The sequence below is a fragment of the Strigops habroptila genome, chromosome 3 (assembly GCF_004027225.2).
Source record: "Strigops habroptila isolate Jane chromosome 3, bStrHab1.2.pri, whole genome shotgun sequence".
Lineage (NCBI taxonomy): Eukaryota > Metazoa > Chordata > Aves > Psittaciformes > Psittacidae > Strigops > Strigops habroptila.
The window spans coordinates 26,101,245-26,126,461 of NC_044279.2; the positions used below are offsets into that span (position 1 = coordinate 26,101,245).

The following is a 25,217-nucleotide window of genomic DNA, read 5'->3' on the forward strand; positions in this document are numbered from 1 at the left end:
TGAATTTTCCTCAATTTCCTAAGTAGCTGAATAAAGCAGATATACATATGTCCTTCAGCACTTTCTAGTTGATATTTTTGTATTACAAGTATCAGCCTTAGCAACATAACGAAACTGATTTTTTCTGATATCTTAGAAACATATCAGCAACATAGCAAAACTATTCTGTTAGTTCAGAAGTATCACAGTAAAATGCACCTCAACATATCAGCTTGAGGGCAACCTCATGCCCTGAGTCCCTTGCTCTTTCCTATTGGTATCATTACTGAAAAATAATACAGAAGTCTTGATCGTATTGTATTGAAATTGATGGGTCCTTTACCATTGAATACAACAGAAGAAAGATTTTACTCCATGCAAGGAAACCAGAATATGTTCACCAACAATTCGTTCAATCCGAAAAGTTGCCAAACACATAATGAATGTTTGCTTCGACTTTCACATCTCCTCAGAAAACAGAGTGAAGATGAGAGATTCATCTAATTACTTGCTTTTTGAAGTTACTAAGAGTATCACAGTTCAACTCATTTTATATTAATGAGGTTAATCAGATGTGTTATCTGCAAACTAAATGTATTGCTAACATTTTGGGATTCTAAAATGATGACTAATCTAAACTACACCTTTTCTTGGAAAACCACCACTTTCCACAGCACCTCCCCCAGGCTTCACATGGGGCTCAGGGAGCCTGTCTGAGTGAGGTGCTGTAGGAAAATACTTTTCATACTTTTTCCTACAGCCATCACATTTACAGTGAGCAGAGGACAGCAAGAATACAGTAACAATACAGATATCATTTCAGCTAACAACACAGTAATATTTCTTAAAATTATTAGGACTGTTGTTATAAAAACAGAAATAGAAGTACCTTGCCTGCTCCAGTAGATCCAGAAACAGCTAATAACTGTCCCTTCTCAATCTTGAAATTTATATCCTGAAGAACAGGAGAGGCATGAAGTGGAAAATTACTGAAGAAGAGATTGTTGTCAGTGCTAGGAGCTTTGCTGTTATTGTTTTCCTGGCTTGCTTTTAAAAACAGCTCTCCAATTCCCTGCAACATACACAGATGTGTATTTGTATTTACATAAAAAATAAAACATATGCAGACATGTATATCATACTACATACTTAGAAACACATATTAACTTACTTTTCCGATGTTACTTTGCCTATCCATAACATATTTATTATATTCTTAAATACATATACATATTTTGATGGACTTGCTCCTAAATTTGTGGACACAAAGAGAATTTGCCTTTTATAAAACTACTTTCCGATGTTTATACATGCCACAGCCTGATTCTGTTTTCAGGCTGGCTTAAATCAGAAATAACTACTTATTAGAAACCTTAACACTTATTAAAAGGTCTCTTCCAAAGTTTCTCAATCATGGATAATTTGATATCATGCATCAATTACTTGCCATATATTCCTTGTCTGCTGATAGCTGAACCTAAGCTGAAGTTAAAATGAAGGAACATAGGCTGCCCGTTTTAGAGAACACCATGGCAAATATCAGTGAAAAAAAAATACATTCTGTGTCTTTATTTAGTTTGGGTAAAAGTACTAACCTCATCCCAAAAAGCTGTTACTTTGTCCAGCTCAACCCCAGTGGTTGTTAGATTATACTCCAGGGCTTTATATTCCTTTTTCAGCAAGAAATCCTAGAAAGACCATGAAAGCAGATGAAAGGAAACAGTACGGAAGGACGGCTGTATCGCACAAAGTAGTACATACTTGCCAACACTGAGCACAAACATTTCTTACAGTGCTATTGCATTGTAGTGTCTTAGAGGGAGGCATAAATATAGCTTACTCAACATCTTTTGGATGCAGAAGGAAATGTTTTTGAAGCTACCAATTCTTTCATTGCTAGTGAAAACAGAACCATAAAGATATTTAGTTCTGATTTAGAAAAAATATAAAAACTTGGCATTTCCTTTGTTTCAGGACTTGTATCAGGCAGCATCACCCCCTCTGACCTTAATCCTTTTCAAATAAAGCTTTGGTTTTGGAGTAGGATGTGGCAGGTTGCACTCTGGTATCTTCCTATTCCAAAACTGCAAGACTAAAAGTGTTACAATGACGTCTCTACCAACAAAACAAAAAAAGGCAGATAATGATCCCAGCCAGTACAGCACTGAAGTAGTGTAATTTCAAATGGCAAAAGTCAGCAACTTGACGCTTGTGTTACCTTCTGGGATAATGTCAGAATACCTCCACTAATGCCTAGGGAATCTGAGAGCAAAAGGAGTGCCTAAATTGGGACCCAACACGGCCTTCTAAATGTTGAACAGAAAAGTTTATTATTTGATTTCTCAAATTTTCTGCCCAGTTGCAAATCATAAAAATCCAATACCTGCTTCTTATTCTATACCAGTATTTCTGATTAAGATCTTTAAGTTCCATATTAGGTATTTTTATTACACTAAAAATAATAAAATCGTATGTTTAAAAAAAAAAAAAATCTATTTGTAAATATGTAAAAAAAGAAAAAAGGCTTAAGATTTCACCCTGAAATAGAATAAAAATTCTTTTCCTGAGGAGTGATTTCAAAACAGCAGATAAAACAGTATTAATGAGAACTCACCCTGATTTGACTCTGCAGATAAGCCTCTCATGCTGGTATATGAGCAATTCATCTCAGTAGGTAAGGTAGGTAATAATTATTTGACCAGTACCTTAATTATGTTTACTACTTATAATGAATGAGATGCATATTTGCATAAGATGCATAATTTCCTGCTGTTCTTGCCACTAATAGCTAGGAAAACACCAGATCTGTGACTGCAACTACTGGAAGCTGTGCTATGTAAAACATTTCCTAATTTTGTACTTCCTTTTCTGAAGGAAAAACATCTGTTAAGAACCACAACTCATGATATATTTTTTATTAAGTTCCTTATTCTGCAATGAGAAGAAATAACTAAATGCCACTGTTTCAAAAAAGGCAGCATGCAGGTAGCATGAGACTCCTGTGGTTATGCTGCCTGGGGAACCATATAACAATATCAAGATTTATAATGACATTTCATGGTGTGTAGTCAAAGCAACACATAGTATATTTGGAAAGTCTGCATAAATGCTGTGCGTTTTTGTTGATCAACTGACAAGATAACGTGCTATGAAGAATTAGCTTACGTACTTGGGAAGATTTTAGTGTATATAACCTACCTGTATTTTGTTTATTGCTCCAATAGAGTCATACCAGGTCTGTACAGACCCAGGAAACTGCCTGGTCACTGTCATTCGAAGAACAATGCAGAAGGAAATGGTGGTAAATATTTTTCGGAGAATAATTCCTTTAATCACAGCATATGGAAGCACAGCTAAAAACACCACAAAAAATCCTGAAAAGAAGAAGGCTGAGCTGTTCAAATATCTTACATAAGCAGCTTTTCGGGTAAGCTTCAGTTCAGTTCTGTTAAAAAAAACCCAAATACAAATAATTAGTATAGGATTCCACAATTAACATCTTACAAATATTTTGGATGGACCTGTTGGTAAATAATTAACTCAAAGGCTCATTCATCCTTCTTATTTTCTAGCATTGCAGTTAAAAAGCAAGATTCCAAACAATTTTTGGACCTAAAAAATAATTAAGCACCAATGTTCAGAGATGTCAAACAAAACAACAATAACCTATGTAATAATTTGGATACCTTATAAACCACAAGCCTCTACAATTCCTAGCACAACCATCCTTAAGCATCTAATGCTGTGGTACAGGATACACTCCCAGAAACATCATTCCATATTCATCTGGTCATGTAGTTACGTAATTCCCCTGAAAGTAACATACTTTGAGATGCCAGATTTGCTATACATGACCATAAAAAACCTAAGAACGATCCATAGTCTGATTATAACGGCCTTTTGCAGACCACCCTACTAACAGCTTCATCCATGAAGTAAGGTATCAACTAGTTAACCTCAGCTTGAAGAGGTGGAAGGCAGCAAGTCTGCTCTTCACCTTCCTTTCTCTGTAGAAGCTCAGCCTTCAGAGTAGCTTACTGACTGCTGTAGAGACAGGAATGCAACTGGTGATTACCTTAGCTGCTTCCAAAATGTCTATGCATCTTACAGCAAGCTACTGAATAAAAAGAGAACTAATCCAGGGAGAGTAACTAATTTTCTGAGTTGATAGCCTGATTCACAGTGCTGAAGCTTTCTACCGACTGCTCTCATTTTGACCCCATTCACATTCCCCAGGTGCCCCACAGCACAGCTTTGCCTGAACAAAGGCACCTCTGCTGCAAAGAGCAACTAACTCGGGCTAGAGATGGAGCTAGACCTCAAGCTGCCCATTCACTGAGTGAGTGCTCTAACCACTGAGTGCATAGTCACACTGGTTCTGGTAATACCTGCAGATGCAAAGTTGAGCACCATAACCTCAACCCTTGAGCCAGTTTCTGCATGCGAAGTCCATCCAGGATTTTGGAGCTGTGTGAAACCCCCGTTCAGCCCCACACTATGCATGCATGAGACTTCCACATGCATCCAGCACCTTACAAACTTTTGTCATCCAAAGTGTTCTTAAAAGTCGCTGACAGAAAATCTGAGCTCAGCCAGTTTTGGAGCAGAGTGCCTAGCACTACTTGTTAAGTCTTTATTTCACAAGAGAGGCCTGAAGAAAGTAGCCAGGCATGCAGGTCACCACCATCACAGTAGCCACTGCACTGGAGAAAGGGCCTTGTAAGCCCCTCCAGAGCTCGTGTGAGACTGTGGGTGGCAGCGCTGAACAGGGATAACAAAGATTTTTGCACTTGGCTCTTGTCCAGTCCCACACAAATACCTGGGTAGAAGCTATCAAAAAGCCCCCCAGTGCTGAAGCACACATCAGGCACTCTGAAGCGGGAGAATCAAAGCACTAACCCTTTTCAGTATGCTCCCAAGTACCAGCCACAAGCTGACTGGCCCACAAAAGTTTTCCACAGGTAGATCTGTCTGTGATACAGGCTTGAGAGCTCTGTAAATTAGGTACGCATTTGGGACAGGTCTTGCTGATGCAATATAGGCATTTGGAGAAAAATGGAAGTGGCACCATGAGCCTTGTGCATGTATAGAGCACAGACCAGTGTATGCCTGTTTTTGAAGTGATGTTGCAGAAACCAGTATGAATACATGAGTTTGAGATTCTTTGCTTTATATAAAGAGTTATCTTCCGCTGGCAAAGTATGACACTTCCAACCTTGGACTTCACCTTCTCCAGTGCTATGCTTATGGTTCAGGGGAACAGTTTGGTGTCGTGATTTTTTACTTCTCTGAATACATTGTATAGCCCATAGAAGTGCAGGTATGTGTATTCAGACACCTGTTACAAACAGTTATTATCAGTATAGACTTCAGAGGACACACAGGAGACAGCCTATATTGGCGCCTCTGAAGTGTCACACTTCCCCGGGGGAGTTTACCTGCAGCAGTGTTACACTTGCAGGGTGGCCAGCTCCAGCAGCTCGGGTCTACCAGAGTAAGGGCACAGGTCCATCTAGTTCGTTAGAGTTGACTAAACTAGGTTGCATCAGAAAATGGCAGCATGCAGAAGAAGTTTAGTAACAACTGAGTTATTATGCACTGTTGCTAAAATGCAAGCATGGCCTCATGCACAGGGTCTCATTCCCTACCAGCTTAACAAGGCACTTGACTGGGAGGCCCAGCAGAGCTGGTTCAGCAAGCAAAATCCAACTGAAACTCTGACATTCCCAGGTTGATCTGCTCTGGTGATGTCTTCACCAAGTGACCTGTTGGATCACTCAAAATTTTTGGTATTTTGGTGCAGATAAGTAGAAGAGAGATACTTTGATCTTGTAACATTGCTAGCATCCTTATCTTTTAAAAAATCCATGTATAAGACAATAAAAACTGAATTCCAGCATTACAAAATGTGCTACAGATTACTGTAAAATATACAGATCATAAAATGACAGTCCTTTTTCCAGGTTTCCTTAACCACTTTGTGGACTAAAATTTTTAAATTCATTTGTACAGGATTTGCTCACAAGATGTGGTCTCAAATTTCCTAAAAGCAATGCATGTCACTAAGTGACACCGGGGGAATCCTAACCCAGTCCCATCCTCGAGCTAGAACTCTCAGTCTGGATTCAGACTGAGTTTTCTCTGATCATTAAATCATTACAAATTTTAAGATCTTCCTTATTCTAAAGGTAAAGAACACTTCACTTCCCCTGGACTGTCTTTCAGAAAGCAACTGAACAAGAAGGTGTTTGTGTAAAAATATAATTTCATCTCTTTTATTTACATGATAATATGAGACTTATATTTCTTTTATTTTCTTTTATTTTCCCAATCACACACCTGGCACAGATTTTTAATTCTCTATAAGGGACTAAACAAACACAGAGGACAGCTTTAGTGAAGCATCATACATCAATCAATGTGTCACCTCTCCTCCCTTCCCCCAGGACTCCCTGGCGGTAGCAAAGACCTCCTCATAGCTCTCAGCCAACTAGGTTAGCTCCTTTACTTCCTTTCTGTTTCGGGTCTGGTAGTTCCAGTTCAATCTTGGTATTAATTGAAGAGATAAGCATTATACAAGGCTATCTACTGACAATAACTGTTAATGCAAATGTGCAGGATCAATAGATGAAGCTGCACTCCTTTAATCCTCTCACAGGTTGCATGCAACATTTAAAACCAGCTTCATTGCATTTCTCAGAAAATTGGCTGCAGAGGACTCATACTGTTTCCTTCACCGCGGAATAGGAAGGTCTGAAAAGCCTTAGGTAACCACCACAAAAGGCCTTTTTATTGTAAGATGAGGCTAAGGTTGGCCAGAAACAAACACACATGCCACAACTGTTTTACGTCCGCAAACTAATCACTGAAATATCATTATAACAAACGAGGAAGCAAATAAAAAAAAAAAAAAAAAAGAATCTCACCTCCATAATGAACTTGATGAATTGTGAAAAAACCCAGGCTGCAGTGTGGGAATTCACCGTTAGTTTATGGAGGATTAATATTTGTGTGCTTTACTTCTTAACTAACAAGATCACAGACGATGTTCATAGCCACCGATTTATTTTTTTTCCGAGCACATATAAAAATTTGACTAACAAATGAGAACACTTACTCACGGATACTTTCAATCATTTTTTCCATTGCATCTTCCCAACAATAGGCTTTAACTGACTGTATATTTTCAATTATTTCTGAGGTGATGACAAGTCTCTCATTGATCTTTCCTGCCCTCTTATTCCTACAAAGTAAAAAGGCAGTAAGTCAATCTTCATTGTTTTCAGGCTGTATACTTAGTTTATATCCCATTATATCTTATGGAAACACTTTCCCTATATGCCTATGCTTAAAATGCTCATTTTAACAGAATTATTATGAAGAATGTGAAAGGAATTATTAGAAATCTAGTAATTTTTTTACTAAGGAGAAAGCACAAGCTCTAAAAAGAATAAATCAAGTCACTAACAAGGAGTTTTAATTCTACAAAGAATTATCACTACTTACCACACATTAGACCTTTCATTTTGCTAAGTTTAGATAGCTGCTGCTAAATAAGTAAAGGCTTGTCCATTACTTTCCTGACACAGCCAACATTCTTTGGACTCCTCTTTTGTAACAATGTCATAGCTAGAGACTTAACCAAGTGGTATAAACTTCTTAAACCAACACGGTGCAGGAAAATATATTGAAATATTTTAAAACAGTCTCATCACCTGTATTTCATCATCATTTGTCCCAGCCAGGCTTGGAAAAAAGCCACAACTATCAGAAAAGCAAGTCCAGAAAATGCAGAAGCTTCTAACATATCCCAGAGCAGTCCCATCAGCAGTGCCACTTGTAAAGGTGCAATCCATACAAAATGAGCCAGAGCAAGACCCTGTGAAAGCCCAGAGCAGAAAATAATAATAATACAAGTTACAGATGTGCCCTAAAAACGAGATTGAAAGGAAGAAGTCATTAAAGTGACACTTTGAAAAATGTAACAAAGAATGGTACAAATATTTCCAGTAGTAAAACAAGTTTAAAAAGGAGGATTTGTGATCCTGAGCACATAGCATTCTGGGTGTTAATTATGATGACAGTGCAGCAATACATACACATGCCACACCTAAACTTTGATTTTTGTAAGGCAAAGTTCAGCCTGCAGTTGTCTCTGTGCTATGCATATGCACAAGGAAAAATCCCAGCTTTGTAAAAGTAAACAGAATTTGCCATCGATGCTGGCTTTTTCAACCACTGCACGATGAGAAAAACACACAGAATCATCTTCTGAGAGTTATTTAATCTGATATAGGAGGCAAATACTTGATGAAGAGATGACTGTTTTGTGAACACAACTAATTCAAAACAAATTGCTGCCTACTTCAGTCATATTCCTTCACATTGGGAAGATTTTGGACTGAATCCTGTGATCAGGCTGCACAGGGGTCTGTGTTACTGCAGCTACACTGCTGTCCTAGCTTGTTCAGTGCTAGCTGACATTGCTCTATATAGGAATACAGTGCTTAAAGTAAATGCACCCTGCATTTCCAGCTATGAGTCTACAGTCTCTCTGATCTTGCTTCTTTCATAGGAAACAGACTTTGTGCTGCCAATGGGCCAATTAAACACACATGCCAAACAGGAGTTCATAGAGTTTCCAGTCCCCAAAGCTATTAGCCAGGATTTACCTCTGTCTTCTAACAAAAGAGAACTTCTACAGGAGACTCTTGGAGTACTGTCTAAGATGGATGTGTTGGGAATGATTCCTAATAAGGTCTTATATCAACAGTTAATCATTTTTAGAAGAGTGAGTAATAGTAGCAAAAGGATGCTAAACATCATCGCTTGTTCAACGGCAGGAATGGACTGGATCACCTTAGTAGAAAGGTACAGTCATCAAGAAAAGAGGATGGAAGGATTGAACCAGCAAGTTATGACCTCTATGAATACAAATGCATAACCCAGAGTTTCCCTGTGAGGTTCTCACTGGACTGTAGAACAAGCATTTTTTTATAGTATATCTGGTTTTTAGGTTTCCTCTACTAATCAGCATAGGAGATAAAGGACGTCATAAGTATGAGAACGAGCATTTCCAGGACCACGTGCCAACATATTTTTTTTAGGTAGTGATTCATTTTGTATCTACAATAAGCACTCAGTGCAGTTCGTCATTTATGCTCCTTCCTTCCTTAATATTTGCCATGAACAACTTGAAGTACTGAATTCGTATTTGATGGATCATCAAGTGGATTAAGCAACCGATGACGTACCTCATCAAATTTGTTCAGATTGTTGGAAAGAAGACTGACCAATTGTCCAGTACTTATTTTATCTAGAACTCTGCTTGACAGTTTTAAGATCTGTAAAAGAAAACAAAACCATAGAAAAACAGCCATGTAACTTGTCCTCATAAAACAGAATACAGATAAAAATGATAAGCAGTGGTACAACAGTATAAATAACAATTCACTTATCTACTTATGTTATAAAGAAAGTGTCATTAAACTTGTTATTTATGTCACTTGGATGTAACATAGCCATTAAATTGTTTTACAAATATTGATTTATCAACTTGGTCCTTGCTTTCTGTTAAATATTTTATGTATACAGATATATATACAAATGCAAGTTTTAATTAAGCATGCATGCTGTGTGCTGCTGTACATCCTCAAAAATCTCCTACTGTGCCTATCTTCACAAACACTTTTGAAAGATGCTTTCACAGTGAGCTTTATACTAGACTAACTAACATGTTTGTCTAAATTAGCTGCTTTTGGTATTGATAAAACCAAATACCTTTTTAAATATTCAGATTTGTGACATGCAATCCATCAGTATCTGTTGATTCTTCATGCTATAGAGATCTCACACAGTATCATTCAAACTCAATTCCTTCTATATTATATTTATTGTTTAAATTTTCACCTCTAATCCTCCTTTGGAAATACTCTTTGGCCACCACAGCATATGTTATTCTTCCTTTGTTATACACGTGCATAACAGGAGCACAGTGGTGTAACAATTAAGGCGTCTTACCACATATCCAGCAAGTCTGAACTCACACAGAGGCTGACTTCAGTCAAACCAGCTGTAGACAAGTATTTAATTCTTTGGACTTAGGAAATGGAGAGCTGTCAGAAACTGATGTTAGCCACATTATTCTTTTGTGTACTCTGTGTATCTTGACTAACAAACCCATCAATCTTTCAACAAACTGGCCTAAAAGTTACGTAGGCTACAGTCAGAGGTTTGGCTTTGAATGTAAATGAAACAATTACCTTCTTATAAATCAAGCTAAACATAGCTATCCTCATTTGCATTCCTATATGATGAAGACCAAATATAGCAGGGTGTATGAGTAGTGTTCTCACAAGGAAGAGAAGGCACAAGCCAATACCCAGGTAGTAAGCTATGGATCTTTCACTGGAGTTATCTGGATCATAGGAAGCTATTATTCTTCCCAGCAAAAGTGGTTGCACAGATTTGGTGACTTCCTGCAGATGGAAATGAGAAAAATAATTTTAGTCAGTAGTTTGCTCATTTTTTCAAAATGGTTAACATTTTAATTTCAGCCAACTGAGATTTACAGCTTAAATGCGGAAGCCAGCTCTGTTTGCTGTGCACACCATGGAAAGCTGCAGTCATTGCGCAGAAGAACAGACAATTCACTGCTCTTATCTGGGATGGTCCTGCAACTCCATCAAAGCAAATCTAGTTTATAAATTTTGTTTGATCTTTTCCTATAAAAGTGACAACTGAGCTTAGCTTCCACATTTACTTTCCAGAGTTCTGATGGATTAGATACACAACTGAATCCAGTTTAGCAGGCTGGATCTCTGTTTTGGCCCCTAGGGAACAGTTCTCACTGCACTTTACTGGACTTACAGGACACAGGAAGACCCAGAGCTCCTGAAATGAATGCCACCAGAACACAGTGAGGATATAGCTAAACCAGAAAGTAAATAGAAATGGCAACAGAAAAAAAAAAAAACCCAAGCAAAAACAAACCAAAACCAACAAAACCAAACAAACAAACAACAAAACACCAAAACAAACAATTTGTATCATCCTACTCAACAGTTCTAGACTGAATTGTATCCAGGATTGTAGCAAAAGCAAGATGAGATGGACTAAATGGTAGGGGAGGCAAGTTTAATAGAAGTCGCAGAGAGAAACCATCCTTTCTGCATTGTCAGCCCCAGCACTTCCCATCCTGGGATGAGCAACATAGCAGAGAACCAGAGTAGGAGAGGAAAAAGAGGCAGTATCAAACTGCTAAATTGCAAGGCATCCAAATTATCTGCTATAGCCCTGACTTTACCTTAGCCCAACATTACATTTGTCCTCAGCCTCCCTTGCTGTTGTAATTAAACCCCATACAGAGACTCAGAGAAACGAAAACTAGTGATGTTCAGCTGTCCTTAATGCCTTACAGTGATAAATAGATGGGAATATCCCCCTCCCCCCTTTTTTTTCCTTCTCCTTTTGGCTTCTTTTAGTCTCTTATAGAAGAGCAACACCAAGTACTTCCACAATCTTTACTGTAACCCCTTTTGAACGTCACTGTTAGTGGACCTGATATTCATCGTTCACTTCTTCCACAGAAGAGATGAAATTTTACATCTTAAATAGCATACCTGTTCTACTCACTACATTTTCCAAATTAAACACCACTCTGCCCCAACACAAATGCTGTAAAACTGGAGCCAGCTTTGTCAAAGACTCAGTGTTACTAGCAGGCAAAGGGAGGAGTGTTTATTAAAACACACATGACCCAAGGCAGCTGTGCTTAGACCATATGCATCCCGAAGAGGCAAACCAAAACTCCCTAAAACTCAGAAAATACAAACAGTCACCTCTCAAGGACAATGAGGCGCTTTCATACTCTAAGAGATTCCAAGATAAGCTTTTATATATACGCTTAAAATAGCAAGATTTTTTTGTCTGTATTTACTCTTATTCTAGTGAAAATGCCATGCTCTGCGGCTGTGTTTGTTGTGACTATAAAGGTATTGCATACATGCCTGTCTCACTGGAAAAGAAGGTGATTTACAGACTAAGGGTGGAATAATGGCTGGCAATAAGCCAAATCATTTGCTATCTCATGGGGCATAAAAATCCACTGGTTTACAGTGGAGATTTATCATCTTACCTACCAAAGATATTATTATTTTGTCTACATACAAATGAAAGCAGAACTACCTGGTTTTTATTTTTCCTCTTGTAACCTCAAAATTACCCACTGGTATAAATATGGATAAATAAACTGATTAGAACAACCTGCCTAAAAAAAGAAGAGAGATTTGGGTACCTAGCATAAAATCCAGTTTTCAAGAGTCACGTTTTTCCTTCTTCAGTCCTTGCTCTTCCCTCTGCGTTTGCCACAGGCCATTAAGAAACTCAGAAACATCCCTCTCACAGAAATCTTAATTAAAAGAGCAAAGATCTGAAGTGAAATGAGAGTTTGACACAGGATATGGTGCTGATGTGACCTGGTATGGCTGCTCTTACGCAACAAGAACTTTTACATTACGTGTATCCCCCATATGCTCTACCACTCTGCATTTGAAGACAATAATGCACATCTCTATTTTGGCACGTGTCCAAGAAGTGCTTCAGGACTTTCATATCCCTCCCCGCCTCCTCGCTCATACCCGTGACCTATATGCAAGAACTTCAGGAAATCCTCATTAGGGATATGACACTAAAACCATTTCTAAGTTAATGTTAGCAGCAGCTGTGCCTGAGTGGAAATATACATTTCATGGGCATGAGTATAAGAGAAAAATACAGGTAGAATCAAACTGATCCTCACAGCAAAGCACCCAGTTTGGTAGTCAGTATCATGCTAAGAAGCAAAATCTTTGTTTCACCACCATACCACCTCTGCTTTAAATTGCAAGACACGTTTGCTGATGAGGTGAAGCGTGGAAGCTGTTTCAAACAGCAGGGGAGCAGATACATTAAATGCAGTAACTCAACGTGCTTAACATAACACTGTTTATGAGGGAGAGTCATAGTACTCTAGGGGGCCAGAGCGCAACTGTCCACCCTGCAACAACATCATTACCTACGGCGCATGAAGGGAAAGGGAGAGATGGAAAAACTACTAGACCTAATGAGGGCAAAGCTGTGATGCCAGTTGCAATGACAACTACACAGACAGCAGGGATGTCAGCAGAGTTTAAACCACACTTCAAGAAAAGTGCTGTGAAAACAGCTCAGGGAACAGACAAGAGAAGAGCTGAAAGGAAAGTGAACTTCAAAAGAATATGCAACATGGTTGCACCTATGCCAGTACGGCACAACATCCTGTCCCCATTCAAATTAATGGCAAAGCTCCCATTAATTTCCGTGAGCAGGGCCTGAAAAGAATACCAGCAGCTTGGGCAGTGAGTTTTTCCTCTTACAGCTTTCAATAAAATTAAGATTAATAATAATTGAATCATTAAACAAATTTAAACTGAGATTTACTCTTTCCATATTCATTGTGAAAGGTGCAGGTTTTGTTTCCTATGTACTGAATTGCACATGTCTGAGATTTCTTAAAGAAATGGGAAAAAAATCCCAAACAAACACAAACAAACAAAGAATATGACTCAAAAATCCTGCAGTCCCTTTCTGTCCTCACCTGCTCTAAAATCGTGCTCCATTTAAAAAGTCCTCACAGAGAAATCAACCCAGCACAGTCCCACACGTGCATGCCCATACAGACTTCACTTGCCTGTAGTCTTGGAAAGGAAGTTATCCGCAAAAACTGCCTGCAAGAGCCCTCAGGCACTGCTTAACTTTTATCAGGAATGAATTACTGAGAAAGTTTTGGCCGACAGACTCTGCAAGAACACCTTTTATAGTGTATAGTAGGCTAAATTTGTAGAACTGCTGTTGGGTTTTTTTTTGGGGGGGGGGAGAGGGGACATTAAATACAAACCTGACATGAATAAGGAGTTGCTGGCTTGGTGAGGAAGAAGGCTAAAAAAAACAAAGGCAGTAATAAGATGACAGGAGCACATAAGAGGCAGAATTGGGTGGAAGTTCACAAAGAAAGGGTCTCATCCCAGAGAAGAGTATAGAGAGAGAAAGAGTACAGAGAGAAGGATTATTACACAGCCCCTTAGACAGCAAGAGGCCTTGTCTTGGATGGTTAACTGCCCTTCCTGGACAAAGACAAAAAATCAATTGACTCATCAACTTCCATTCCAACCACATTGCCTCCTGCCAGCCCTGCACGACTGCCAGAGTGCAACCCAGGTTTTGATGCAGAAAAGCCCGCCGAATAAGCACAGACACAACCGTAACCATCATCTCCTCCCCTTTCTCCTTTCACAACCCTTGTGTGTGGAGAAGGCAAGCATGACATGTCTTTTCGAAACAGATCTGCAGCAGTGATGACTTCAGACTGAGGTGAATGGCAGTGAGAGGAGACCTGAGGGTCTTCACTAGTGACAAAAGTCCAGCAAGCTGAAGAGATATACACTGGGAGAGAATAAACGTGGCTTGGGAGCTAATTTCTTAATTCCTCTATTTTTACTCAGAATTTGCGTACACACCCATGACTGTAGCTATCCATAAAAATGAAGCAAAAAGATAAAATGTAAAGAACTTTTCCACTCTAGGTTTTACTTCCAAAATCAAGCCTTGCTGCTGAGAAATTGCAGAATTGATCTTTATGAGCCACATCTGCGGGACAGTCTAAATGTGATTGCAAAAGACGAAGGCCTACAGGGGTCTTTTTATTCTAAATCCATAAAGCAGCATGACATGCTGAGGTACATCCTAATTTTTTTAAAGACTAAAAAGAATGTGAATGCTGCACTTTAAGGGAAGCAATTTCCATTTTCTTTAGATAATTTCTTCCTTTTTCTTTAGATCATTTTACTTTGTGACTTTCTGATTTTATTACTGATACTCATTTTCCCTGGACATGGTGTTAGAAGAGAAAGCAGCAGTCAGTTTTTTCATAATTCTTAGGGAAAAATCCAATCTGAAGTGAAATTGTGTTCCATTATTAACTAAGCAAATCAAATCAACAGTGATCTAAACCGGAAGATTTGCATCACTAGCAGTCCTAATTAATACACTTATGAATATTTTACAGGACTTTCATCCCAGGACCCTAAATAAATTTACCTATTTTGTAATGTGCAAGACCAGCCTGTCTTTCACACAGCCATGTAAACAGGAGGAACTCCATCGAAGTTTATTGGGGTGGAACCATTCCAGCACAAAACTGAAGTCAGTCTCCAAATTCGATGCTTAATCCAAAAAATGCTCTTTCACCTGAAACACTGCCTGATGCACTAAAACTTTTCACCCTTAAAAAGTTTCCTTTGAATGCTGAAAAGTCTGCATGTAGTTAAGGACTTGCATTTTAGTTCTCAGGATATTCTTATTTATGTTTGAAGTGTTATATACAAAATTATTAAAGTATATAGGTGCTGCTGTGCTTTCACTTAGCATACATCTGGCATGGCTGCCATAGAGCAGATTAGGATCTTTCTTCATCTACCTACTAGAAGATCTATTTAGCTTGAAATTTCCCTTCTATGGAGGAGTCAGCAACAAGTTCATGGGTGTGATGAGAACTCTCCACACTGTTCTCCCCTTCTTGCCTGGGAATGGGGAGTCATTCTAATGGGCATGAAGGTTTGCATTTTTATAATGCTCCTATTCTCTTAGACTAGTTCCTTGGGATACTCAATAAAAAGCCAGCAGAAAAGAGAAGTTGGTTTCATAGCAAGCAACGTGAACTTCAGAGACATCTGTGGTCTATTTGCCATAAATTCCCTTTACGCTCTTCCACTGACCAATCCATGGTCTTGAAAGTACAGCTAAACACACATTTAACACTAATGCCAGTGGAATTAGCTCCTTTCTGTAACAACTTTCTGAAAATAAAAATCTGGCCTAGAAATCTGTCTCACATCTGAAAACACTATCTGACTACATTGGACCACTTCAGGCCATTTTAAGGAAATTGCTTCCCTTAAAATGCAGCATTCACATTCTTTTTAGTCTATAAAAGTTAGGATATACTTCAGTATGTCATGCTGCTTCATGGATTCAAAATAAAAAGACTGCAGCATTTTGAACAAAGAAGCATGGAGTGTAATTTTTCACTTCTAATACTATATTGCAGAAACTTGAAAAAAACATTGATATTTAGTGTGCATATTCTCAAACTGTAATTTTCAGATTTGCAGTCAGGCTATCCTTCACACCTAGTGAGACACCATTAATAATAAACTATTTTCACAGCTCCTAACCCCAGAGATAGGATTGTCAAACAGGTGGCATTTTTAAATCGGGGTAATCCTAACTAATATGTTGGAAAGGTGATAACACAATCAGTTCAGACTTTCACATCAAGTTTGTGATCACATACTTTGCAGCACTAACAGAAGCAAGATCCAAGCATATTTCACATGGTTATTTATGCAGAATTGTTACCACTGATGAAGACAACTTGTTTATTGCATACGACAAATCTGAATAAAGCATTTAGCTATGAAGCTAGCTGATAGCCACTTTGAGAAAATTGACTGAATCATTTGAAACTGCATTGCCATTTTTTTAATGTAAGGGTAGAAAATGCTTTCTTTTAAGAAACTTCTTAATCTATAACATGAGAAAATAATTACTTTAGTTCAGCAGTGATACAAAAATTCAAGTGCTGTTACCTGTACTTGGAGAGGCATATGCCAGCACCTGGCACTACATGCATTTCACAATTATCAATATGTACATTTTAAAGATGCTCAGACATTATCAGTACATACTTTTTTTTTTTAATGAAGGTCTCTGAGTATCTCTGTATTTATTATTTTTATAACCAATACCTAGAGCAAAATTTGTAGCTATTCACAGGATTCTGTAATTAATTTAGCAGTCCCTAAGACTTGGATCTATTTATGGAACACTAAAAGTTTACTGAAGAGAAGATCAAATCTTACCCCTAAATATAACATAATTCCATAGAACATAAATTTCCAGAAGAAGCATCGTCGAAGAGCATTAATAAGTTTGGGTTTTTTCTTTGAAGTTGCCAGTTCTCTGTCCCACTCTCTGAAAAGGAACCAGAAAACAAGCCCATTAAGTTGCATGAGCAAATACATGGGTCTATGGCTCTGACATACTTCAATTCACTCAAGTATATCCAAGGAGATTTAGCTAAGGTGACTAATGAAAGAAAGCTTTGCAGAGACCCCAAAGACCTGGCCTTCATTGACTTGATAGATCAATAGAAGTTCAAACCTAGTTCAGCCACATATTTGGCAGTTTTAAATACTCAGCCATACATCACTGTGCAGGAAATTAATTCATGAAAAGGTCACAGTGTATGTTTTAAAGAAACCTGCTGTACTTAATACCAAGGCACAAATAATAGGCAAATAAATGTTTTGGAGCTCTTCCAGTCTGCAAAAAAGAAAATACCAACAAAGCATCAAATATGTGACTTTTCTACTGCACAGCATTATTTTTAACCTGTGTTGCTGTGACAATATTTTTCTATTCAATAATAAATTGCTGATCAGAAGCAATGTTGCATATAGCTCTTTTCTGTTTTTCAACAGAATATTAAATAATCAGAATATTCAATTTATAAACTATCAAAATACATTAAGCATACCAATGTTCTCAATGCTTTTGAACAGTTTTGAATACGTATGTCACACTGTAATTAAATTTAACTGGATTGGCACAACAGTGCAGACGTGAGCTGCCCCAGCACACCAGGGAAAGCTACACCAGTGGCTGGGGAGAGGGACCAGATTAAGGCACCTGTGTCTGGAAGAGCTAGTCCCAGGTATAGCATAGTTTCCGAATTAGGACCCACTGAAGTAGGGTAGAGAAGAGAGGAAGCCTAAATGAGGAATGTCAAGGTATGATTTCTGCAGAAGCAATTAGTCTTTCAACAGTGGTATCAAAGGAAATTGAGAATGTTATTTAGTTAAAGAAAAAAATAAAACAAGGTTTTACAAGGATATTTTGGGAAGAAAGAACAGCAGAATAGGGAACTAACACTGAAACTGGGAATCTAGACTCAGTAGTCAATGGAGAGATGTCACAGGTACCAGTAAAGAGCAATTTAGAGAATCTAGGTAATACATCTACACCAGTAATATCAATCAGCTCCAAACGACAACTGTGTGCTGAATGAGAAAATATTTAAGCTGGTCAGTGCATGTGCCCAATGCTATTTAAACCTTTTATCCAAGAGCTTTTTAACAAAAATTGCAGTGTGATTCCTGAAACAAAGTTACTTCATGAGCTGTCATACCTTTCTAGTTTTTCAGAAAGATTATCAGCAGAGTCCGCAGAAGGGATTTGGTAAATATCCGACAGCTCTAATCGTCGTCTGTAACCCTTTTTCAAGATTGGTTTTGTCCATCTAAGGGGGAAAAGAAAGAAATCACAATTTTTTGAGGTTAATTCTGGAGTTGCATTGTCCCAAACCTGAACATTTGTCTCACCAAGCACCAACACACATACACACAGAATATGGCATAATACACTGCAGCTCTGCATTACATTTACAAAACTATATTAACAAACATAACATTAAAACAGTAATTGCAAAACTGTTGCATTTCATCAGTTTTGGGGTGGGATCACGCCCCAAACTGTTCAGTCAGCAGCAGACAAATGAACAGGGGATTGAGACCTTTGTACTGTATTTCTGAATATGTGCTATATCCATATAAATGAATAATATATCAGAATAGTATAGTATATTACTATAGTAAATTGGATGTATAAGTTTCATTCCTATAAGACAGAAAATCTTAATATAGCTTGAGTGTTCCTTTGACAGCTTACATTACAGTATGCACTTAACACACAAGATCTTTCACAGGACTCCTCATAAGATCTTCATTGCATCCATCATATCTAAACATTTCGCATTTCTTTTTTCAAAAATTAATGCAAATTTAAAGAGCATGCTGAACTAAACCAAAGCAGGAAAAAAACCCTCTAAAATGGCTACTCTGTAGAGAAAATATTTATAAGCTATTATTAATTTTCATGGAATCAGAGAACAATTTGGGTTGGAAGGGACCTTAAAGGTCATCTAATTCCACAAGGACTCCCCACTGTCCTTGTCCCACAGGCAAGGACACCTTCCCCTTGTGTTGGGGGCCCCAGAGCTGAATGCAGTATTCCAAGTGGGGTCTCTTGAGAGCGGAGTAGAGGGGGAGAATCGTCTCCCTCAGCCTGCTGGCCACACTCCTTTTAATGCAGCCCAGCACATGGTTGGCTTTCTGGGCTACAAGCACACACTGATGGGTCATGTTGAACTTCTCTCAACCAACACCCCCAAGTCTTCCTCCTCAATTTTATCAAACAATTCAGCTCCTGAAAGCCCTATAAATCCCCAACTGCCAACTTGTACAAAATTTTGCAGCAGGTTCTGTTTGGAAATCATTTTGAAAGCACAGGACTAAAACAAAACATAAACAAGCAATCATAAGAACTAAAGGGGTATTTTAAAGATACTGGAGTTTCTGTTTTACTGCCATTGTTAAAAATATTTCCTTAAAAGAATGAAATACCTGCAAAAGTAGTAGCTTATGGTTGATTACTGTCATGCTTCCATATGTAAACAGTTTGTAAAAGAACCCAAACACATTATTTATGATTACGAGAAAAGTTGTGATCTGCAAAAACACTATCATTTCAGAATTTTTTGTTTTAAAGTGTCAACATAGACAAAAGTTAATAAAATTGAAAAAGAAGTGCAATAATCTTTCACATAGTCACTAAAAAATACAAACATCTAATTGGAGATGCTTACCCATACATCTATAAGAACATGTATTACACACAAAAAGTAATCCATATTCTCAATTTTAGCCTCTGAAATTAGACACTACAGGAGTGCAAAAAGACCACAGCACAACAGTCAAAGCCTATCTGTGTGCAACTGCACGCGCACATACCCACACTAACACTTACTTTAACGACGTTATGAATCATACGAGACACCAGTCTATAATCCCTGTAATTCAGTAAAGCACAAGGATATTTCCCAAGTGAGCAGTTATATCACACCCACTGCAAACAGATCATGTTCTAAGAAATTAGAAGATTATCCTTCATTTCTGCAATCATACTATGGCTTCAGAAGAACTGTATCGGCTGTAGCTCATCTTTGACACTCCAGTAGCTGAGAAATAATACACAATTCGCAGTATGTTACAGCAAGACAACTAGGAGAGTCTAGTTTGGAGAGTCATTGGTAAAACATCCACAAACTTTACTGGAAGCAAGGGCCAATGTTTTCAGGTCTGTAATAAAATGGATTAGGAGAAAACTTCTGAATTTAAAATAATACTGTTACGTGAAAGCTTTTCATGGACGCTGCAAATGACAAAACACTTACTGATTTCTATTTTGCCAGCTCCTGATGGCAGAAAGGACCAATTGATACTGGCTTTGTGCACATCTTGTGGAGAAATAGCTAATCCTTGTCTTTTGAGAACAGAAACTCTCATGTACTGGCTTCACCAAAAGTTCTGTGCACGGATATTTTGGCAATGATAAAATTAATACAAGTTATGGGACACTAAACAACTACTGCAGCAAATGCAAATAAGTAACAGGACTTCCTAAGCAGCCTCTTTAATCCCCAATACCATAGCTAAGTAATCACCTTGCTGAGCCCCTTAATAATGCTTGGAGACTGCAACAAGCAATTCCCAACTTGTCTTGACAAAAGAGAAATGCGTTACAGCTTCAGACTTTGTATGTTTTGGGAAAACATGTTTCCCTCTACACATTTGATTTTATTTATACTTCTGATTAGCACCTACCCTGGCATTTTGCCACTGCCTGAAGTAACAAAACATGACTGCATTTAGAAAGTGAGCAGAATAGCTGTTTTATTATTTGGGGAAGTCATCATGCTTAGCAGATCTACTGTACTCCTAGAAATGTCTCTTGTTCTACTTGGTGCTTAACCAGGCGCACTCCTTAGTGCCATCTAAATTATGTGGTCCCTAAACCATCCTCCTCTCTCAAGTCAATAAATTTGATACAGAGACAGTGCTGTCCTTGTCCTCATCTCTCTGCTCATCAGGTAGCTGCAACTATGGTAAATGACTCCTCCAGCCAGCTCAAGGAGTGATGCTGACACCTTCCCCCAGGGATCTCCTATTCCTCAGTCAGGCTCCTACCACAGGCTGCTGGCAGGGCTTGCACAAAAAGATGTTCATCTCCCAGCTGCCCTGGCCTTGCTCGGAAGTCCCACCCTAACTAGATCTGGCCAATTTGCGAGCTGTGCCAAGTGGCTTCGGGTTGGAGTGGTGATGGTGGGAGGAGCTGGCCTGTCACATGCTGTTTGTCTCAAGGGAGATTTTCAACAGCTGCTTGGGTTGTGCTGTCAAGAACTGTGGGAAACGGTATATATTTTATTAAAAGGAATGTACTAGACCTAGAATACATAAATATCTCCTAAAATCAGCGTTTTGCCAGATTCCAATAGCATCCAGTTTACCATTATGCTCTGGATTCTTTGCAAAGTTTTGAAATGCAAAATGGTTATAAATTTTATTTTAATTGGCAATATCATCTGTAGTTATCAATGTTTCTTTAGCACCAGGTAACACAGCTCAGTCAGAATTTGCCAGTGAATGTGGCTCTTCTATTTTATGGCTTAACAGAAATGATTTGTCAGCGTTAATTCTGAGTTTTTTCTTCTTGTGGTTGCTGAGAACAAGAGATTTATTTTGAAAGGAAGAGAGCAAGAAGGAAGGGAAACAGATTGGCCTTACAGCATTACATTAGCAAATGCCACCGGATTACTGGCTGGCATTTAATGAATTCTTTCACAGAGAAACCTGTAGTGCTGTCAGGTTTGCCACTAACTAGGAATGTTATTACGGGTACACACACATGAAACCCAGCAGGAGACAAGTTTCAAGGGTGTACAGTAGGAAAGAAGAAAAGAAGGAAAACAAGTTCCACCTCTATTATTGTCTGTAGCAAAAAATACCTTATGAGCTTGATATCTAAATATCATATCCATAACATACTGTTTTAACTTCTCTTTTGGCAGATTTCCAATGACCATTTCTTTGTCATTCGCTTTAGCAATATATATACTAGATTTCTTACTACAGCTATTTCTTTCTCCAGCATGTTCAGTCTCATTTCACTCAAACAAATTGTACCGATAAGACAGACGTCTTTGACTTTCCAGGGAGTATTAACACAAACTGTTAGCTTGTCAATAGGATTTGACTCTCCCTTAAGGCTACTTTGCATGACACTGAAGACAGAAGGAGCCTCTGGGTTGCTAAGTCAACTGCCCAGATCTTCCTCCTGGGCACAGGGATTCCCAGCTCCATTAGGCCCATCAGGTCAAGAAGCACATGGCATTGGGACCATGACAGCGCAGCAGGGCTGGACTATCCGAGACCTGCAAAGCAGAGCAGCTCTCCTGCAAGAGTCACTGATCAGGCTGGTACCATTTCAGCATGTGTCCTGTGCACAACACAGCAATACCTACCGAGTGGCGTGAAGGTGACCATTGACTTCACTTCCTTCTTTTACAAAGCATCGATATCTGTGCACAATATAGTTAGGCATAGTGCCTGCAGCAACTAAGGAACTGGACCTAAATCTTGATGGAGACAGAGCAAGAAAGATGTTTCTGACTTTATCTTATCCCTTCTTTTATGGGGGGAACATAATCAACCCATGATTTGCCTAAGTTTTACAAGGTGTTGTAGAGCCACAAAAGCCTACTGCAGGCAAAGACTGAGGTACTATGTAGACTCCCAAAGGGTCAAAGCAGCTTCTGTCAGTCTCTGCGTTCCCATCCTCTCCCAAAAGGAACCCATCACCCTGGTGGCAGAACAAATTGTAAATTGTTGCTTACTTTGTACTGGAAGTGGCAGCTCTACTACACTCAGAACTATATCTCCAGGAGACTGTCTGCAGCACCAGCCCTCTGAGCATCCTGCAATGCAGCTGTAACAGGTGACCCTAACTCTGCATGATCCTTGCTAATAGATGGGACAAGTCAGTGCACCCACAGAGCACAACTGCAAGGCACCACAGCCTAATTCCTGCACCTTGGTTACCCTCAACAGAGTAATGTTGCAGTTACTGTGTTTCAAATGGTAACCTGCTGAAACAGCATGTTCTGTATTCTGAAAATTATAACAAACCTTTAGCATTTTCCCATTTTAAAGCAAATGCAACACTCTGAGCTTATATTTTACACATAATTATTGCAGGGCTTCAACAATGGAAGGTAAATGCAGACCCTACTAATGTCTGCTTGTTTGTTGTTTTTCCTCAGTTCACAAAAATTAAAATGTAAATTTCTTCACTAATAAATAATTCTTCCCCATGAGCTGCTATTTGACATGGAAAATACTTAGCTGCAGTATTATCGACTCTGCTACTAGCTGTGAGCAGCACCATTTTAAGAATAATCAATGTTCTGCTGAAACCCCAGGATTTCAATAGAGAATCTTAATTAGGATTATTCCACAGCAATTCTTTGAGAAGGCTTGCCTTTTTATGCCCAGTTTTTGCAAAGTGGCACTTCTTAGATTATTATCTAATCTCTAGACGGTTTTTGAGATTCAGATTTTTAGCAGAAATTCAATACTTTTTCCTTACAGTTAGAAAGATCGTCAAAGTATTTTGGTTTGCAAAAGTACTGAGAGCTATTTTTGAGAGAAAACAAAGCACATTAGGGGAACAAAGACATTTGGGTAAGATACAAAGACAGAATACATTCAATGTATTAGAATCTGTCAATTGTTTAGATACCAAAGTCAAATGTAATATATGCCTCAAATATTTCTTTAACAAAGCTATTAAAATAACATAGTGGTGGCGATGTGCTACGGACAAGGTTTGCAAGGCTGTTTCAGCATATACCTACAGTGAGACTGGCTAGGAGAGGATGTTTCTTTATCTTCACTCTTTTTCTCAGTTATACATTCCATAGCAAGAATAAGAGAGATTTCTTTCTCCTAATCCCTTGCAAGACCAAGGAATGTTGCAGAAAGTTTGCATCGGCAACACAATTGCAGAGCTGTGCTATTCATGACTGAACTGAATTTTAAAATCTTCCAGATTGTCACTACAGTGATAGCAACAAATTTCACCCAATTTAATACTCCATTGACTTAGCCGTGCATTTAAAGCTACATTTCATAACAAATTAGCATACAGTTGCACATCAGGAGCAATGGCCCTTTCCAAATCTGTAATTTGTTCCAGCCCCAGTGACTGATATGTGACCAGGTATAAACACCTTCACAAACTGGTGAATACGTTTGCAGCCATTCAAACAGGGGAACTGGAGAGTGGGAAGATTTTTTTTTTTTTTTTTATTTAAATATCAAGTATCACAATGTAAATTGGCACTACAATAATATAGAATTAATCCTGAATTAGGGGCTGCTTTTCTTACTACTTGCTCTTTGCCATCTTCTCTGTATCCTGGTATTTGATGCTGTTACTGCTCAGCCTGACCATTGCAAGTTAATGAGAAAATATCTCATATCTTTTGATTTCCAAAACTATCTTGGGCTTTGAGTAAAGCAACATTGGGTTTGGAGTTTGTTGGTTTGTTTGGGTTTTTTGGTTTTGGGGGGTTTTTTTGATTGTTTGTTTTCTTTTCTTTGTATTTGTTACCTCTAGAGAAATAAAAGCATCCCAGATTTTATAGATTAACCTTAAACTGAGTTAAGTCGAAACAAGTTAAAGTGAAATACCAGATTGACTCCAATACAATAAAAGTTCACATCCTTTATTTTGAAAGTTAAAAAAAAAACAACAAAAAAAAAAACAAAAAAAAAACCCAAAAACCAAAAAACTACAGGATATAAAAAGATAAATGCTAACATTAAAACATGGGAATATACCTGAAATCAAATACCTTTCCCAGCTGTCACTTAGGATTTTCTCCTAAGGCACAACCTTGCCCATTGAGTCAAGGCATTAGTATTGCAGCAGCCCACCCCAAGCACTTTCCAGGATCTACCCCCTCTCCTGCCCACCCTCTCCTGAAGGAAGGATGCTTACCCATATCTGACAGCCAGGAGGGTTCTGGTTTCAAACAGAAAAACAATTCTGTTTCAAAATATGTCTTAAAAGCCTACTTATTCTCGCCTGCTTTTTGGAGTTTCATGAAAATGCAGCCTTGGTTTAGCTACTTGCTGACTGTGAAAATGCTCACGTGGATCCTTTTGCTTATATGAGAGGGAGTGATACACAAACACAGCCTA

General features: G+C 38.4%; 1 protein-coding gene across 1 annotated transcript in view; it reads right to left on the bottom strand.

Annotated features, from left to right (window-relative positions):
• The window catches only part of CFTR (CF transmembrane conductance regulator), a 78,653-nt gene extending 56,099 nt beyond the window's left edge, over positions 1-22,554 (bottom strand). The window contains exons 1-10 of the mRNA XM_030478269.1: positions 22,475-22,554; positions 18,245-18,355; positions 16,917-17,028; positions 10,242-10,457; positions 9,234-9,323; positions 7,695-7,858; positions 7,097-7,222; positions 3,178-3,424; positions 1,575-1,667; positions 869-1,051 (exon numbers count right to left, since the gene is read on the bottom strand). Coding sequence (XP_030334129.1) covers positions 869-1,051; positions 1,575-1,667; positions 3,178-3,424; positions 7,097-7,222; positions 7,695-7,858; positions 9,234-9,323; positions 10,242-10,457; positions 16,917-17,028; positions 18,245-18,355; positions 22,475-22,554 — 1,422 coding nt within the window. The remainder of the gene's footprint in view (positions 1-868; positions 1,052-1,574; positions 1,668-3,177; positions 3,425-7,096; positions 7,223-7,694; positions 7,859-9,233; positions 9,324-10,241; positions 10,458-16,916; positions 17,029-18,244; positions 18,356-22,474) is intronic.
• Positions 22,555-25,217: the final 2,663 nt, after the last annotated feature.